General features: G+C 35.1%; 1 protein-coding gene across 3 annotated transcripts in view; it reads right to left on the reverse strand.

The window, feature by feature from the left end:
* The window catches only part of LOC123525602 (ribitol-5-phosphate transferase FKTN-like), a 59,214-nt gene that overhangs the window by 20,280 nt on the left and 19,192 nt on the right, over positions 1 to 19,742 (reverse strand). For 2 of the 3 annotated variants that reach the window (XM_053539259.1, XM_053539258.1), the window contains 3 exons: positions 5,209 to 5,382; positions 3,067 to 3,320; positions 2,458 to 2,708 (listed from right to left, as the gene is read on the reverse strand). In XM_053539259.1, coding sequence (XP_053395234.1) covers positions 2,458 to 2,708; positions 3,067 to 3,320; positions 5,209 to 5,382 — 679 coding nt within the window. Of the gene's footprint in view, positions 1 to 2,457; positions 2,709 to 3,066; positions 3,321 to 5,208; positions 5,383 to 9,545; positions 9,757 to 19,742 lie in introns of those variants that run through there. The other variant, XM_053539260.1, reaches the window with a different exon arrangement.

Here is a 19,742-nt window from a genome sequence, read left to right on the forward strand (position 1 = left end):
ACCTACTTTTTGACTACAGATGACCCATATTCGAACTTGACCTAGATTTTATCAAGGCTATCATTCTGACCAAATTTCATGAAGTTCAATTGAAAAATACAGCCTCTATCGCATACACAAGGTTTTTCTTTGATTTGACCTAGTGACCTAGTTTTTGACTCCAGACTACCATATCGAACTTAACCTAGATTTCGTCAAGGCAACCATTCAGACCAAATTTTATGAAAATCCAGTGTAAAATGCAGCCCCTATTGCATACACAAGGTTTTTCCTTGATTTGACCTAGTGACCTAGTTTTTAAACCCAGATGACCCATATTCAAATTTGACCTAGATTTCATCAAGGCAATCATTCTGACCAAATTTCATGAAGATTAATTGAAAAATACAGCCTCTATCGCATACAGAAGGGTTTTCTTTGATTTGACCTAGTGACCTACTTTTTGACCCCAGATGACCCATAATCAAATTCAACGTAGATTTTATCAAGGCAATCATTCTGACTAAATTTCATGAAGATCAATTGAAAAATACAGCCTCTATCGCATACACAAGGTTTTTCTTTGATTTGACCTAGTGACCTACTTTTTGACCCAAGATGACCAATATTCAAACTTGAACTAGATTTCATCAAGGCAATCATTCTGACTTAATTTCAGGAAGATCAATTGAAAAATATAGCCTCTTTCACATACACAAACTTTTTATTCGATTTGACCTAGTGACTTAATTTTTGATCCAAGATGACCCATATTTAAACTTGACCTAGATTTCATCAATGCAATTATTCTGACCAAATTTCATAAAGATCAATTGAAAAATACAGCCTCTATTGCTTTCACAAGGTTTTTCTTTGATTTGACCTAGTGACCTACTTTTTGACCTCAGATGACCCATTTTCAAACTCGGCATAGATTTCATTAAGGTTATCATTTTGACTTAATTTCAGGAAGATCAAATGAAAAATATAGCCTCTATCGCATATACAAGCTTTTCCTTTGATTTGACCTAGTGACCTACTTTTAGACCCCAGATGACCCATATTTGAACTTGACCTAGACTTCATCAAGGCAATCATTCTGACAAAAATTCATGAAGATTAATTGATAAATACAGCCTCTATCGCATACTCAAGGTTTTTCTTTGATTTGACCTAGTGACCTAGTTTTTGACCCCAGATGACCCCTTTTTGAAATTAGCCTAGATTTCATCAAGGTTATCATTCTGACCAAATTTCATGAAGATTAATTGAAAAATACAGCCTCTATCGCAAACACAAGGTTTTTCTTTGATTTGACCTAGTTTTTGACCCCAGATAACCCATTTTCGAACTCGGCCTAGATTTCATCAAGGTAATCATTCTGACCAAATTTCATTAAGATCAGCTGAAAAATACAGCCTCTATAGCATACACAAGCTAAATGTCGACAGACGACGGACATCGAGTGATCAGAAAAACTCATTGCTCAGGTGAGCTAAAAAGACAGCCACTTTGTTTTCGTGGCAACATAAAACAAAATGGCAAACATTTATTTATTTTCAGGTAAGTATTTGAACTGTATTTTCTTTTTACTGTTAAACAATTTCAATCTATAGTTTTTCCAACTAACCAAGGGTATTTGCTTATTATATAATCAAGTGGGGTGTCAACGGTGTCATAAACACACTAAAATGCCTACATTCATCATTAGCCATTTTCTTAAATTTCAAACGGTAAATCTTTTTCAACAGTGGTCCGATGTAGAAACTTTTTCAGCATTACGTAAGATCTGATAACGAGTTTTGTGAAAAATCAACTTCTTATTAGGCATTCCTTTTCCTTTAAACTTTCTATTAAGTGTTACAAAAGCAGCTTATGTCAATTTCAAATTGCAGGGCAAAATTATACTTTTCTGACTGGTAATTTTCAAACCTTTTCAACAAGAAAAAAGCGAGGAAACATTTATGATAGAACCCTTTTTATACATCTAAAAGTATTATAAACAATTGTTAAAATAATTATATTTAGGAGTGAAGTCATCTCTCAAAAAGTGCAAGAACATATCAACTGATTGACAGAATTTTTCATATTATTTAGCACTAAAATTAAATTTTGTCACTAAAATGTAGGCTATAGACATTCAAAAAGTATCTCAGTATATACTTCAGCTCTTTGAAGTTTGCTAGTATTGGACTCACTGTTGTTATTCTGATTGTTTTTTATCCTTTGTAATCACAGAGTATATAGTTACAGTTTTACTATAACAGGTTTCCACTTAAGCTGGTGCAAGGCGATATGAGAATGTTACACATTTCATTACCTCTCATGGCCAGACTAAATCAAACCCAGTCAGTTTTTACTTTGCTTGGTTGTGTTCTATGCTTTGAAAGGATCTTAGCAAAGATTTTAGAATGAAGAAGGCTAGCTACAAAGTGTGTTTCTGCCATTAATTTGAGCATCTGGGGAATATAAATTTACCCAAACAAGTGCCACTGCTCAGCCAGAATGGTATTCCAAGGTCATCGAGATATTGCTTTGCACGTGCAATAATCTGTCGAGCTTTCCTCTGAAATTTCAGCGATTCCTCAGCATTGTCAGGTGGGTGTTGGGCAAAAAACTGTTGAGCCCTTGTATAATTACATTCCAGAAACAGTGAATTCTTTGCGGCATCCAAAAACTGTGCTACATTTTCGGGGAACAATAGATTCCCTTTCTTTACAATACCAAACCTGTACAAATAAATACAGTTTACAGTGTTAATGATCTATCCTTACATGGTGGCAATCTGATAACATAATTCTTTTATTGTGCATTTTCACCAAAGTTCAGAAGTTAATTTAGGATTTTAGTCAAATGAAATCAAATTAAAATGCACCTTCTTAAATTTATATCCAGACACATTTTAATGTCACAATGGGTTGGAAATAATTTTCAGCTTGAAAATGAAAGATCTGATTAATATTTCAACATTACCCTGAAGAACAAGTGATGAAAGGAACTGTCAATTTCAAATTTCTTTATAAAATGAGAGAATATAACAGATTCAGGACTACTGAAGTTACAAATACTTTCTATCTTGACACAAACCTGTCATACAACCCAGCATGTTTAAAGAAATTTTCTTTATCTGCAACACAGCTGTCATTCAACTCCTTCCTCCAGTGTACACCTCCGTGCCATAGTGTAGACTTTGTTTTATTGTAGAACACCACCACGTGCACTGTGAGATCAGGGCTGCACAGGAAATAGTGACTTGTCACCAAGCTCTTTATCTCTCTGTTGAAAGACCTTGTAGTGTAAAATTTCAGGCCAATAGTTTCAAAATGAAGTCTGTATTTATCCTGTAAATATGAAATGCAATGTGGTAATGACAAATTTCTTCCATTTAATAATACTTGCTATTTCATTTATATTTGCTTCTTATAACAATATGTGTTCATCTTACAATATCCTAATTTATCTGAATGCTGCAAACATTTTCTTGTTAATGCAGGTTAAATTTAGTGCAAATACATTTTCCGGTGAAGTGAATTACAGTATGTTTTTCAATTTATCTATTTTCTGCAGTATTTTAATCTCACCCTACTAAATTTCTATAATGAACTTGTCCATCTTTCAATTTGGATAGTACCATTAGCTGTTAAAAGGGGTGTTTACAAAAAGATACTGACTGAATAGCGAACTGTACAGATCATGATCACACTGCATGGGTGTGCAGGCTGATCATGATCTACACTGGTCGCAAAGGCAGAACCAGTCATGTCAAGCGTAAGGGTTAAGGATATTACAGAAACTTTCACAACAAGAGGACCATGATGGTCCTGAATCGCTCACCTCTTCCCACATGACCCAGTTTTGAGTTTGACATCGTTTTTTCTATTATTTGACATAGTGACCTAGTTTTTGAGCTCATGTGACCCAGTTTTAAACTTGACCTAGACATTATCAAGATAAAAATGCTGACCAATTTTCATGAAGATCCATTGAAAAATATGGTCTCTAGAGAGGTCACAAGGTTTTTCTATTATTTGACCTATTGACCTAGTTTTCGAAGGTACGTGACCCTATTTTGAATTTTACCTAGTTATCATCGAGGTGAACATTCTCAATAATTTTCATGAAGATCTCATGAAAAATATGGCCTCCAGAGAGGTCACAAGGTTTTTCTATTTTTATACCTACTGGCCTAGTTTTTGACCGCATGTCACCCAGTTTCGAAACTGACCTAGATATCATCAAGGTGAACATTCAGATCAATTTTCATGAAGATCCATTGAAAAATATGGCCTCTAGAGAGGTCAAAAGATTTTAATAATTTTAGACCTACTGACCTAGTTTTTGACCGCAGTTGACCCAGTTTCAAAACTGACCTAGATATCATCAAGATGAACATTCAGACCAACTTGCATACAGATCCCATGGAAAGTATGGCCTCTACAGAAGTCACAAGGTTTTTTTTATTATTTGACCTACTGACCTAGTTTTTTAAGGCACGTGACCCAGTTTCAAACTTGACCTAGATATCATCAAGATGAACATTCTGACCAATTTTTATGAAGATCCATTCACAAGTATGGCCTTTAGAGAGGTCACAAGGTTTTTCTATTTTTAGACCTACTGACCTAGTTTTTGAGGGCATGTGACCCAGTTTCGAACTTGACCTAGATATCATCAAGATGAACATTTTGACAAACTTTCATAAAGATCCCACAAAAAATGTGACTTCTAGAGTGGTCACAAGCAAAGTTTACGCATGCACGCACGCACGGACGACGGACACTGCGTGATCACAAAAGCTCACCTTGTCACTATCTGACAGGTGAGCTAAAAACTACTCAACTAGTACCACGTGTTTCTCAAAATCTATGTAGGATTTAGCAAAGGATTAGTGGTGTAACAGCTTACATTTTCCACCAGTCAATGTTTTTGTTCCTACTTTCATCAGTTGTTTTTTTAACTGTTTATTTTCAAGGACACTATCTAAGGTCTGTGGTTTTGACCAAAATTGCAAATCTGTCGCGATATAAAGTAGTCCATTTCAACTTTTGATGATCAAATGCTTTGAAAATTTAACTATTTGTAAGGACTAATTTCACAGGTTGTGGCAACCAAGAAATCCTTCAAACTTAGGTCTGATTTCTTGGCAGCGGATACTGAAATTTAAATTTTTCAATTTTTAAAATGTTACTGAATGTTACTACAAGTTCTTAATTTTTCTGAAAGACTCACCAATGTTGAAGTAAATCCTACATCTTTTATCAAACCATAATGTATGATGTTCTGCCTACTCAACCCTTCAACAATCTGGTGTGGTGGTAAAGAAGAATTCAATGCTGGTATATCAAGAATGAACAATGGGATCCTCAGAGATGTGTACAAATTCTGGAACAGGTTAAAAGTGATCTGAAAATATAGAAAATGGATTTTTACATTGAGACACAAGCTGCATATCAGAAACAAAGGGATGTAACTCAGACTACCATAACCCCAAGTGTCTGTGCCAATTTTTGGCCCTAAAAATGACTGGAAAACAAGAGGGTCATTGACCCTAAAGTGCTCACCTGTGTACAAGGCTTCAAGTGTGTTTGTGTAACATAATGGTACAAGTACAGAGTTAGGTTTCTTCTATGTTAGCCTATATTATATGCATGTAACATTTTTGAACTTAGGGCAATAATTTGAACATTATGGTAGACAGCATAACTCTGATATCACATGCCAAATATCAAGGCTCTAGCTACTATTGATTAAGAGAAGAAGATTTTCAAAGTTTCTTATATATAAGCCTATAGCAAGTACATGTCACACACAGGGGAATGGTCATTTTTGACCTTAGGACAATAATTTGGACAATTATGGTAGAGAGTCACACCCTTATATCACATGCCAAATATCAAAGCTCTAGAGAACAAGATTTTTAAAGTCTGATAGCTGAAAACCTATTTCTAACCAAAAAAAAAAAAGACCTATATATTCAATGAACCGGAACTATTTGAACAACTTTGAAAGAGGGCTACACAGAGATCATTTGTGTAAAGTTTCATCAAAATCAATTCAGTGGTTTTGGAGATGTTGTTTAAAGAAATTGTTGATGAAAAGTGACCACGCCCTCTGGCGACCATGTTTTTTAAGAAATAAAAAAAATTTGAACAATATTTGTAGATGGTCCTCGTAAGTAGGAGTCTGAAACAGATGCAATCTAAATAAGTTGCGCAATGACTGGTAACAGTTTTTATTGAGTGGTGGAGGTATGTGGTGTTTAAGATCAAAACATAATGTCTAATATATAATTTATTCAATATACATTCACAATTATACACATCACATAATATATTTGATGTAGGTCAACATGACCCATAATCAAAACTTGACAATTAATACACATTCTGAAAAGTATTGTCGATAGCGGAAATATACTTAAAGAGTTTAAGTACATGTATAGAAAATACAACTCGCTGTGACAAATAACACAGTTTTCCTAACAATTGCAAATATTAAGTTTTTGGCAATACATATCAACATTCTTCACAATTTGCAAATATCGACATCATACCAAATCAGAAAAGCTACGGTACTGTATTTTCTTCTGAAATTTACAAACCTACAAAAGACAGTATTCTAATATTTGCGAAAAACATTGACACTAGCCTCATACCCTCGCCTGATCTGTTTCATTGCTTCTTTCGATTTTTTGCCCATTTTATTTTTAGGCTCCGATTGCAAATGTTACTCAGCAATCAGCAGAGTAACTGTGTATTCCATGCTACACTCCTGGGCTTGACCTCTACATTACTGGCTAGTATTTTCAGATCATGCTGCTGGGGAATACTGAAAACACTAATCTGAAATGCGCGCTCAAACAGAAGTACGATACTGACATATCTCACATACATCACACAGTTGTGACGTCATTGATATATGCTATAGTTTGTTCCATATTTTTTCATAATAAATCTATTCGAAAAATACTTCCTAAACCGAAATCAGATTCTTTAAGAACGGCTGGTAATTCATTCATAAACCCCGGAGACGAAAAATTATGGCCAGGCAAAAAATCAACCGAGGCAACTGAGGCAGAACAACTGACCGAGTCAAATGAGGCAGAAAAATTTATCGAGGCAAGTGCCTCAGTTGCCTCAACAGGCACTATGGTACATGAACTGGGACCATATCTTCATGAAATTTGGTCAAAATGATTAATCAAATCCTGAATTACTTTGAATATGAACCATTTAGTCAAGACAGACTGCTCTCAGCTGATAATTTAGATGTATGATACAAATATTAAAGCGATTCTGCTACCTTAAAACCTGAAAATAAATAGATTGAGAATTTTAGGATTTTTTTTTGAAAACGAAGACATTGCATTAGTGTATTTATGTATGCTCGATGTATGTATATGATTACAATGTAATAATTATATGCAATAAAAATGACTAAACTAAAAAAAACTTATTTAAAACTAAGAACTAAGAAAGAAATTGATTTAAGCCTTTGAACTGAATGTTACTCTGGTATAGTGGACTTTGCATGAAAGTCTCCCTTCTGAAAATTGTTGAAAAATGTTTCTTTGTAAAGACGTTTTTCTTTCTAGAATTGAACAAGTTCAAGAATAGAAGTACACACATTTTCCCAGCTTGTTTTAAGTTGGTAACCATCTCCCTGGTTATCCCACAAGATACGAGCATTTTTTCTAAATATATGACGGAGACTGGGAACCATTTCGTCCTCACTGACTTCCTCTTTGAGCATTAGAATGATTGGTTTATCCATTCTTAGAGCATGGTCAAATTCAATACGACAGAATTCACTTGCACAGAAGCTATGTGATAGAATCATGATCATAACTGACGACTGTTCTAAACATCGTACCATTTCATCATTGATTGGTTGTCCAGGTCGGAACTGTTTGTCTCCATACGCAACTAAATCCCTGTTAGTTCCGATGAAATTTTGAAGGTATTGATTCAACTGCTGATACACGTAAGTACTCACAAAATCTTCATCGTTGTTACTGAAGCACAAAAATACAACAAATTTTATATCCATGGCATCTTCTTGAATAAGTCGAATCTTTTCTGCCATATCTGTTATATATCGTTTGTGGCGGCGAAACTTCATTATGATGCATGTAGTTGCAATAAGTAAGGTAATCAATACAACAGGTACAAATGTTCCCAACAGAATAATGTTTCTAATATGTTTTGGTCTGTCACATAGATTTTGAACAGAAATTACTGCCTTTTTATCAACAGGGACAAAGGTGTCCTCATTGTTCGCACAAACAAAGTCTTGTTTGGAGCGAAAAATAAAATTGCTCGTAGCAAACCACTGTATAGACTGTAATGTATCACATTTTGAACATGAGATGGGATTGTGTCTAAAGTCTAAAACCCCAGAAATGTTTGGTTGGAATGATTTTAGGTTGTTTAAGGAAGTGATATCCAGCATGGAAATTTGGTTGTACTGAAGGTTTAAAAGCTTCAGATTTTTCAGTTGCAGCAGTTGGAATCTCACTTGTTCCAGTTTATTATGAGATAAGTCTAGAATTTCTAGCTGGATGTTTTCTTTGAACATTGCCTCTGGAATTCTTGTTAATTCATTCGAAATCAGGTAAAGTTCCTTGAGACTTGGAAAAAAATTGAACAATTGAGAGAACAGTGAATAGTTAAATTTTGACATTTCATCAAGTTTGTTGTCGGAGAGATGTAGTTTCTTTAAATTGAAGCAGCAAGGACAGAAATTAGGTCGCAGGAATTTGATTCCATTCTCAGAAAGGTCGATCATCTCAAAAGAAGAATTAATGCATGGAATGGTCACGTCCAGATACTTCAGGTTATTTTTCCTCAGTATTAAATTTTTTGTGTGCCAGTTTTCATGCTTGGTGTTTAGAAGAAAAACTGTAACATTATACAGTTCTATTGGCTTCACTGAATGATAAATGTCCGAAAAGTCCAACGATTGAAAGTTTGTTAGTATGGTTGTGTTTTTCAGATCCAGCGGAAATGCTAAGTTTGACAGTGGCAGAAATTTTACGAAACGAAACATATCCATAGGTAATGTAACTGAACTAACGTCAAGTAATCGTGGCTGTTTAAAAATGAAGGACTCCATTCCATCTGTATCAATTGCGTTGAGTGTAATGCCAGATATATTTATATACCTCAATGAATTCATGATGGTCCCACCTAGTAAATACCTCATTTGTATATTTCTAACCAACATTTTATGCAAATCAATGAGTTGTAAGGGCTTTGTAGAAATAGCTGTGAAGAATTCTTTGCCAATTTCAACACCTTTCAATGGGACTACATTAATATAAGTCATAGACAGTGTTTGAAGATTTGGTACTGTTTCCGAACCATTAATGGCTTTGATAACATTTTCCAGCTTTAAATGCTCACACATTTTGAAACTTAAAACTTTAAGTTTATCAAGTCCGGCAAAAGATCCGTAGTCTAGCCCTTCGAAAGAGTTAGACTCTATGTAAAATTCCTTGAGGCTTTTTAAGTTTTCCATTGCATACGGTTCAATGGATTTTATATATTTATCCGTAAGCTGTCCACCTTTGTATGCCTGTGTAAATTTGTTGTCAGATCTTCCTGGCGCCGTTGTTGTAATCCAGTTTTTGTCATTCATTTTGCTGTGAGGATGAAATACCATCCTTGAATATAAACTTTGTGGGTCACGATCTGGTCGCCTTTTCATTGTTGTTCTTTGTGGAGTCTTAGAAATCATCAGGTATGTTACTTTGTCCCAGTTTTTCCCATCAAATGTTCCTGTCTTAATATTTTCCACATTGTGGACATCTTGTAAAACAACCCTTGTCACGTTGTCTGGCAGATCATGCGGTATATAGTTGAATTTTAAACACTCTTTGGTCGCTTTACATTCAGTTCCATTTAATATTTCAAAACCGTCGGTACACGTGTCATTGCATAAAAATGCAAATATAAAGAAGCATATCCAAAATGTTTTCATTTTCATCATTTAAACTTATATCCAGTATGTCAAGTTGGTTTATTCATTATGTTTTTGTCATTGTGTTCAAGTAGTTTATGTTGTTGAGTATTAATCTACAGTTAAACCTTTTTAGAGTGATATCTCGTATATATCAAAGTTTATTCTATTCTATTATTCTATTCTATTCTATTCAGCAGTTTATTAATAACACATTAACATGTCAAGCTCACTAAGTTTAAATCATGCCAAAGCTGCAAGAAAATCAAAATGGAAACAGAATATTTGATAGCTTCTTTTCTTCTGGAATGGGAACTGTTTCTTACCTTCAGTTTTGATTTTGAGGTTCTTTATAATGATAAGTAACATTTGAAAACCTAGAACTATTAAGTGGGAGTTGATGAAATTTGGCATGTATGTTCCTTGTGAAAAGCAGCTGCTTATAGGTACCTCCAGAGCTAAAAATAGAAACTCTTCAATCGATACCTGATACCTATTTCAAAATAATTTCACAGTAATGTTCCTTCAGTGACCCTCCAGCTAAAAATATAAAAACCATCTTGATTTGTCAAAAGAAAACTTTCAAAATCTTATCCTTTTGCAGGCCAATTTTCAATGCAATTTGGATGAAATGTTTCTTGGAGACTCTACCAACATTGTTACTGTTTGGACTGCGCAACTCATGTTGGTGATAGTTTAACATTTTACTATTTTACTTTAGAAATCGCTACACATAATTTTTTCAGATGTTCTGGCTAACTGTTATAGTAAATAATGCCCAACGTGAAGAATAACTGTACAAAAAAAATGTTAAATCATAATTATTTAACATCTTTTATGGTGTCTCAGACAGATAACATCTGTACAGTACAAAGAACACAGTATTCTGTTATATTACAAAGTTTGCACAGACCTCATAATTTATTATATAGAAGTCCATGCAGTCCTTGAAAAAACCCTTGAAACTGATTTAACCTTAAAACATGAAAAAGTACTTCTGAATTCTGAAAAGAAAGCTCGAATTTCAACCAAAACTCAGAAAACATTCTTTTAGCAACTTGCTTTTAAAAAAGAATGAATTTATAGAAAATGAAGATAATTAACTTGAAAGGAAATCACTTAAAGATCCTGGTATGCAACCAGTAGGGGTGATAAATAGTGGTATTTGACCTAATTTTATTGTAATTCATTCATAGAGCAATTCCTTCTAATACATATTTTTAGAGTAGAGTTATTTGGACTAAGTTTTCAAGATATGTTTTCGAGAAACTTAGTCCTTAAAAAGTTAATTAAAGAAGTATGTAAGAAGTTCTTGAAAAGTACTGGTATTTCAATTTCAACACCTCAGATGTGCTGTATGAAACAATGCATTTGAGTTGATTATGACTCTGTTTGGAAGGGTCATGCAGTACAATGCTATTCTGTAGAGAATTCAAATGATTGGAATTGGAATTAAAGGTGACATTATATAGGTGACTGTTAATGCAGGTAAGCCTGTAGTTAACTGTCTGTAAAACAGTATTAAACTTAAATTAAATTTTGCCTTGTTTATACCTTTAATGAGTTTTAAAGCATTAACATCTCATAATGTCATCTAATTATATAACAGGTAAATATCTTCATTTTCCGCTTGAATAAACTGTAAGCATAGGTTACAGTCTGTCTTTATTTTACGTGGCTAAGCTATCAAAAATAAGGGAAAGTGTAGTGGTCAGCCCGCATAACTCTGTAGGGAGAGAGCAGATATACAGATCACAGGGTTACATGTTCGATCCCTGGGCAAGAGGTATGTTCTCCTTGACAACTGATAAAAAACATTACGTCTGGTCTGCCATCATTTGTCCTTCAAGATTGATCATGGGAAGTTGGCAATTTCTTGTGAAGAATAGGCTAGAATCCTTAAGGAATCCAGGAACACTGGTTAGATAAACTGCCAGCTATAGTTGGCCTGGTGGTCCAGTGGTAACACACTTTACTGTCGATCCAGAGGTCTGTGGTTCAAATCCTGGTCCATTGTAGTCCCACCTGACAAAAATGCCAGTACTGGTTATTTCCATGAAAGATCCTTTCACAAGTATTGGGAGCTACACACCTGGCATGCTAAAGAAGCAGACTGTCTATTCATGAAGAGCTAGGCTGAGTTAGCCAGAAATGTCTGTATTTAAAAGGATTTCTCTCTCTGTTCTAGGGGCTTCTCACTTGCCCTCTAGTCAGATCGTGTATGTACTGGTAGAGGATGAATTTTGTGCCCTGAGTGGCTGCCTTTGTATGTAAATCACCTTTGAACATGCTTGTCATGAAAAGGGTGCTATATATATATATAATTCTGGTATAATAAAAATAATAATAAAATACTGTTGAAAAAAGGTACTAAAACAAACACAGAATCAAAACTTGTTGTGGTATCACTATTAGTAACAGCTTATCAGGGTTGGATTAAAATAATGTTTTTGGGGACACTGGCTATCTCTTAGGTGTACATAAATTTATAAATATCATTTCAGTCAATCTTTTTTTAGTGAAGTACATAGATTAAGCCTTACCTATTGACTGAATAAGTTTGCAGAGGAAGTTGTGAAAATACATTTATTCAGTGCCTCTATCCTGTTCACAAGAAATTGTGAATGGATGGATGGACGATGGACGGAAGACAGACAGACGAAGGACGAGCACAAAAGCTCACCTTGTCACTACGTGACAGTTGAGCTCAAAATACAAGTATCTATTTACATATTGACAGTGACATATGTTGTAGTGGGTCTTCAATAACAGCTATGAACAATACTTGATCACATGTATGTACACAGTCTAAGACTAACAAATTTTCTGCGTCAGTAAATACTCTTTACATTCTGCACTACTGCCTAACCCAGCCAGTAACAGCTGTGAATATATACGTCACAGTAAGGAATGTATTATCTGTCTAAATGCCATTCAATCGTCCTTCTTGAATCCAATATGGTAGTACCATAGTGCTTCGTGTCAGTTCTCCTTGTCTTAAACTGGGGCCTCCGTGGCTGAGTGGTTAAGGTCGCCGATTTTAAATCACTTGCCCCTCATCGATGTGCGTTCGAGCCTCACTCGTTATGTTGATTTCTTCATGTGAGGTAGCCATCTAGCTGGCTTATGGAAGGTCGGTGGTTCTACCCAGGTGTTCGTGGTGAAATAATGCACAGAGGGGCACCTGGGGTCTTCCTCCACCATCAAAGCTGGAAAGTCGCCATAATTGTGTCGGTGCGATGTTAAACCCTAGACAAAATAAATTGTCTTAAACCTTCCATTATCTTATTATATTCTTAGAAAGAATGGGACTTAAATTTGATTTACTGCAACAAACAAAAAGTGCTGATACAATTAAAATTACTTATATATTCTGCAGAAGAGCCTGTTGAACTATTATAAAATGGGATCTGGGTAAGGAGATATTCTTAGCAATAATTCAACCATTATGTCAGATGTCCTCTGAGATCAGCTGAAGACATGTGTGAAGTTTGAAAGCATCAGGTGTAGCAGTTTTTGAGAAACTGAGATACTCACAAATGGTGACAATAAACTTTACTAGTTGAAAAATTTCAATTGTCAAGCTAAAAAGCAATAATTATTAAAGAATTTATGATATATTTCAATAAATAATTACTATGTACACCTGATTTTCTATACAAGATTTTTCTCGCTCACAGTCTTCAGTAAATCATAGAACTAGCAACATATTTTCAGTTAAAACCTGCCCTCTTATAATGGCCAGTACGACTGTACAACTGAATTACAGATATACAACTGTACATTTAAATTAGAGATGTACTCAGATAAAACAATAAGAAAGTTTAAGGAAGTTTTATCATATACATGTACTTTCATATTCAAAACACTTGTGAACACACTGTACATTTACACACTTGATACGAAGTAGTTTAAGAAGAACATGACCATGATGGGCCTTGATCGCTCGCCCGTCAGTTTATAGATATACATACACTTAGCGTCTAATGAAATAAGCCCCGCCTCCTTTCAGCAATGCTTTTAACAAATCAAACTAGAGCAGCTTTTGAGAAAAGCACATGTCTCCCACAACTGCCTAATCATCTAGATTGGCATTTCTTCTCCATTATGTATCTTAGTTAACCATGCACCAAGACCTGTATCACTAGCATCAGTATTTTCGGTAATTCAAGGGCCATAATTCTGAAGTGCCTGGGCTGATTTGGCTAGTTATCAAACTTGGCCGAGGACTTATTGGCAAAAACATTTTGTTCAAGTTTGGTGAAGATCGGATGAGAGATGTTCGACTAGTGTGGACAAGATTTGTGACAGACAGACAGACAGATGGACACACACGCAGACAGGAGTAAATCAATATGTCTCCCACCATAGTGGTGTGGCAGACATAATAATGTGAACGATCATAGTAGTATTACGCATCATGCAACTGAGAACCATTGTTCTTAGGGCAGTTAGGACATAGACTCAGCTGAAGTAGTCTGCCCTTACCACAAGTCGAACATGGTCAACAATGGTGAAGAAATGATGTCTAGCAAGTGGCCTGGCAATGAAACAGAATATTTTTTGCTAAATCAGGGGCACAATTTTCTCATTAAACTTGTCCTATCTGGCCCATAACACAACCCTTACAAAAGTTTTATGTGAATTCATGGACTAGTAATTTGGTGCAGAAATGAAGGTAGAACATTTTGATCAGTCAAGGGAATGTAATTTTGGATCTACTATTCTGCTATGGCCAGTCATCAAAAAAATCTTATACACATCTTGAGGTATACATGCCTTGGTAACAGCTAACATATTCTGACTAAATATTATAAGGATTTATAAAGAAAAAAGGTGCTCAAGAGTTGATTTGGCATAGGCCATGAATCTTGAGCTACTGGTGAGATTTGCCCAATAATTCCATTACATTGTATATTGTTTGATTAAGACTGCTACAGAAATGTATTGTAAACAAAATAACTTTGGACAACTGACAAATACAGACATCCAAAGATCATAAAAGCACATGCAATGAGCAGAAAGCATTTGTGATGAGATCAACCAAAACCATGGTATGAAACTGTCCTTTATCTTCCACTGAATTTGTGGCATGCATAAACAGATATTTTTTCTTATACAATGAAACTCATGTTGCCCTTTTGGTGCGAAACATTGACCACTTACCCAAAATATGGGGACATGTAAAACAGAGAACTTGTTACTTTCAGCGTTGGCAAAACTGTAACCTTTATGGTTAACAGAAATAACTGGTGTTACCTAATTGTCCTGTGTTACCTTTACGTTTGCAAGACAGTGTAACAAATCATGTGACTCATTCAATACATACACTGTATTTTGTAACCGATGGACTTTGATGTACGTGATTTCTGTAGCGTAGATATTTTAAAACAGATATATAAACAAAAAAACAATATATGTTAAGTCACTGTTTCTTTCCGTAACAATTAATTCTACTTAACCCTTAGCCTGCTGCAGGCGAATTTAACAGCCTTTGCAAACAGCTTGGAACCAGATCAGACGCCGATTCAATCGGCGTCTGATCAGGTTCCAAGCTGTTTGCTACTCTGACAATATTTCTTCCAATTTTGGAGCAAATTGAATGAACTTTACAATTTTAGCAGACGACATTTCCAGCAGACGACAATTTATCTAGCAGGCTAAAGGTTAAAAGTATAGGACTCTGTTCAAGTAGAGTAGTTGTTACTTTTTTTACTAAAAATGGCAATTACTAATTGTACAAAATAAAACTTTTATGCAATATTGTATCCTTTATAAAACCTGTAAAATACTGATTTCAGTTAACCTTTTGGTGATAATTTTTGTTGATTTTTAAAGATTTTTTTACCTTTTAGTTTTATCTTTTGTATCAAGTTTACTTTAAACACTAAGTCAGTTAAAATGCTCTAGTTCATAATATATGTGCAGTTAATTGTTTAACAGTAACAAAAAAAAGATAGCCGCCACCACGGATATCCTTAAAATACATTAAGTTTTTGACCATGAAGTCCAATTTTGATAAGCTGACACTTATCGTGATACCACAAAAAGTATCTTTGGTCTGCTTACTTCATTACTAATTGAAGTTATTGTGAGAAAACCATTTTTCTATTTTTTATTATCAATGATCTTGACCTTGACCCAAACAAAATATATATATATATATATTGTGAGACATGAAAACAGAGATTTGAGTATATATATGCAAATGTTGAACCAGTACGAATGTGTAGTACAATTCGGGCTCGTATATAAAGCAGTATCAAAACTAATCTTATTGGGTTAGTGGACTTGCTGTGGCATGTGCGTGTTTGTTTGTACTGCTAGGCGCTTTGCCGTAATTGGTCTGGTATATTGTGGTGGTGATTTAGTTCGTATTAATTAATTCTCTCTACTATATAATAATTTATAATGCGAACTTGTATCCTAGCAGATCTCACGTATAGGAAAGTCAACTGTTCTGAATATAATTATATCCCTTAACACAAATTATCTATATATATTCAATGTATCCTCGAGATCCAGTTAACTTTCAGAGAGAGAAAATATAGCTTCTCTGGTCCCAATCAGTTATAAAGACTAAAAAGTCACTACTGATTTGTGAGACATGAAACAGAGATTTGAATATATATATGCAAATGTTGAACCAGTACGAATGTGTAGTACATTCGGGCTCGTGTATAAAGCAGTATCGAAACTAATCTTATTGGGTTAGTGGACTTGCTGTGGCATGTGCGTGTTCGTTTGTACTGCTAGGCGCTTTGCCGTAATTGGTCTGGTATATTGTGGTGGTGATTTAGTTCGTATTAATTAATTCTCTCTATTATATATATATATATATATATATATATATAAAACAGTAAAAATTTACCTTGGGCTCCATGCAAGCTTTCTAAATTCTAAGTTTGATCACAGCACCTTGTTAACATGTTTTGTTTAAATACTCTCAATCACATAATATTTTTTTAGTATCAATGACCTTGACCCAAGCAACACATAATGTAACTAAAACCATGGCCTCCATGCAAGCTTCCTAAATGCCAAGTTTAGTAACAGTACCTGTCTGTTGAAAGACTGGTAAAGTCCAAGCATGTAGTTTTCCTCAGGTGATCAAGCTGTGCATGCGTGCATGTGTTTGTGTTGGGTTTAGCATTTTTCTACTTTCTACTTGTAGTCGAGAGTGTAATGCCCAACGTTATAGTGCTGCCTCACTGTAATATCATGCCACAGATGTGACATGATAACTCTATCCAGACACACTGACATTGGACTGACAAGTCCTAGAATTATCTTCTTAATGCTGTGCTCCAAGTGTGGAAGGTACTATTCTACCATTTCTAAAGTCTGTGTATCTTTAAAAGATGTGAAATTGATTTGATTTAATATTTTGTATCATTATTTATAGCATAGGGCATTACTTTCTAAAACAGCCAGGACATTCAGGGAAAAAATACAATTATTTCAAAAGCAAAAAACAAGAGGGCCATGATGGCCCTATATCGCTCACCTGTTATCAATGCACTTGAGGACAAGAAGGTCCTCAGAAAAAATATCTAAGTCCATAGGACAGGAACAACAAAGGGAAGAAATTTAACCAAAAAGAAAAGAAAAATCTTACAAGGTATAGATATGTTAAAATACACCTAAAAATTGGAGGTACCATCCATGTTGTACCACAGAAAACTGGTCTCGTGTTTTCCCTATGGCCAATAATAAAAAAGTTACTAAAAATAAGCTATTTATAGTAATGTTAAAGGGAAGTAATTAAAAAACAAGAGTGCAAGAATGTCACAATATACGCCCGTCACAGCAAATTTCTTTACTCTAGCACCTGTATTTGCAAATGGAATTTTAACTTTATGGTTGTTTAGTAATAACTAAGTGTTTTGTTTTTCTAAGTCCACAAAAAAACTTCTTACCAGGTAGAGATACCTTAAAATACACCTAAAATTGGAAAGTAACATCTATGTTGTACCACAGAAAAGTGGTCTTGGTTTTTCCCTACGGTCAATTATAAAAAAGTTACAATATAAGTTATTTATAGCAACAACTAAGGGAAGTTAGTCTTAAAAAAAAAAAAAAAAAAAAAAAAAAAAAAAAAATCAAAAAAAAAAATTGTAAGTCCTCACAAAAATCTTTACCAGGTAGAGACCGGTCAAAATACACCTCAAAATTGGATGTAGCATGCATATTGTACTACAGAAAAGTGGTCTCGATTTTTCCCTATGACTAGTAATGAAAAAGTTACAATATAAGCTATTTATAGTAACAACAAAGGGAAGTAATTCGAAAGAAGGGAACTGCGCATGACACGTCGTCTCATGATGGTGTATAATTGTGTCAAGTTACATCAAAATCCCTCCATGCATGAAGAAGAAATGCTTCGGACAAAGTCATTCTTGTATCTGACCTTTGGCCTCTAAGTGTGACCTTGACCTTAGACCTAGGGACCTGGTTCTTGCGCATGACACTACGTCTCGTGGTGGTGAACATTTGTGCCAAGTTATATCAAAATCCCTCTATGCATAAGGAAGACATGCTCCAGACAAGGTTTTCATACTTGTATCCTTTGACCTCTAAGTGTGACCTTGACCTTAGACCTAGAGACCTGGTTCTTGTGCATGACACTCCGCCTCATGGTGGTGAACATTTGTGCCAAGTTATATCAAAATCCCACTATGCATGAAGAAGAAATGCTCCGGACAAAGTTTTCATTCTTGTATCCTTTGACCTCTAAGTGTGACCTTGACCTTAGACCTAGGGACCTGGTTCTTGCGCATGACACTCCTTCTCATGATGATGAACAATTATGCCAACTTTCATCAAAATCCCTCTATGCATGAAGAAGATATGCTCCGGACAAAGTCATTCTTGAATTTGACCTTTGACCTCTAAGTGTGACCTTGACCTTAGACCTAGGGACCTGGTTCTTGCGCATGACACTCCGTCTCATGATGGTGAACAACTGTGCCAAGTTTCATCAAAATCCCTTCATGCATGTAGAAGATATGCTCCGGACAAGGTCTGTGGACGCCGCCCGCCCGCCCGCCCACCCGCCAGGGGCGTTCCCATAATACGTCCCGTTTTTCAAACGGGCGTATAAAAATAAATATTGTAAGTGGACAAAGAAAGGATCTGCCAAATAAATCTGTTGACATAAATGAAATTTCAGATCAGTATCTTCATTAGTTATGGAGATATAACAATTTTAATTTGAAATAAAGGGAGGTAATTTGACATAAAATCAGTCCATAGTTATCTACCCTGATTGTCTCAGTCCAACAAATAACAATAATAAAATTACAAATAAGTCCTGTAAGTACTTACTGATATAAGTCCATTTTGATTACAATCAGTGGATTTTTTTTTGTTTGTTTTGGGTTTAACGCCGTTTTTCAACAGTATTTCAGTCATGTAACGGCGGGCAGTTAACCTAACCAGTGTTCCTGGATTCTGTACCAGTACAAACCTGTCCTCCGCAAGTAACTGCCAACTTCCCCACATGAATCAGAGGTGGAGGACTAATGATTTCAGACACAATGTCGTTTATCAAATAGTCACGGAGAACATACGCCCCGCCCGAGGATCGAACTCACGACCCCGCGATCCGTAGACCAACGCTCTTACCTACTGAGCTAAGCGGGCGGGTTTACAATCAGTGGAGGTAATCAAATATAAAATAACTCTGGAACCTATGATTGGATCTGATTTGTCATGGAATCTAAGATTTATTGTTGTTGAAGATATTTTGGAAGTTTGTGTCAAATAAAACCATAAACGAAGTCTCTATATGGCTGCAAAAG

The sequence above is a fragment of the Mercenaria mercenaria genome, chromosome 3, assembly GCF_021730395.1.
Source record: "Mercenaria mercenaria strain notata chromosome 3, MADL_Memer_1, whole genome shotgun sequence".
Taxonomy (NCBI): domain Eukaryota; kingdom Metazoa; phylum Mollusca; class Bivalvia; order Venerida; family Veneridae; genus Mercenaria; species Mercenaria mercenaria.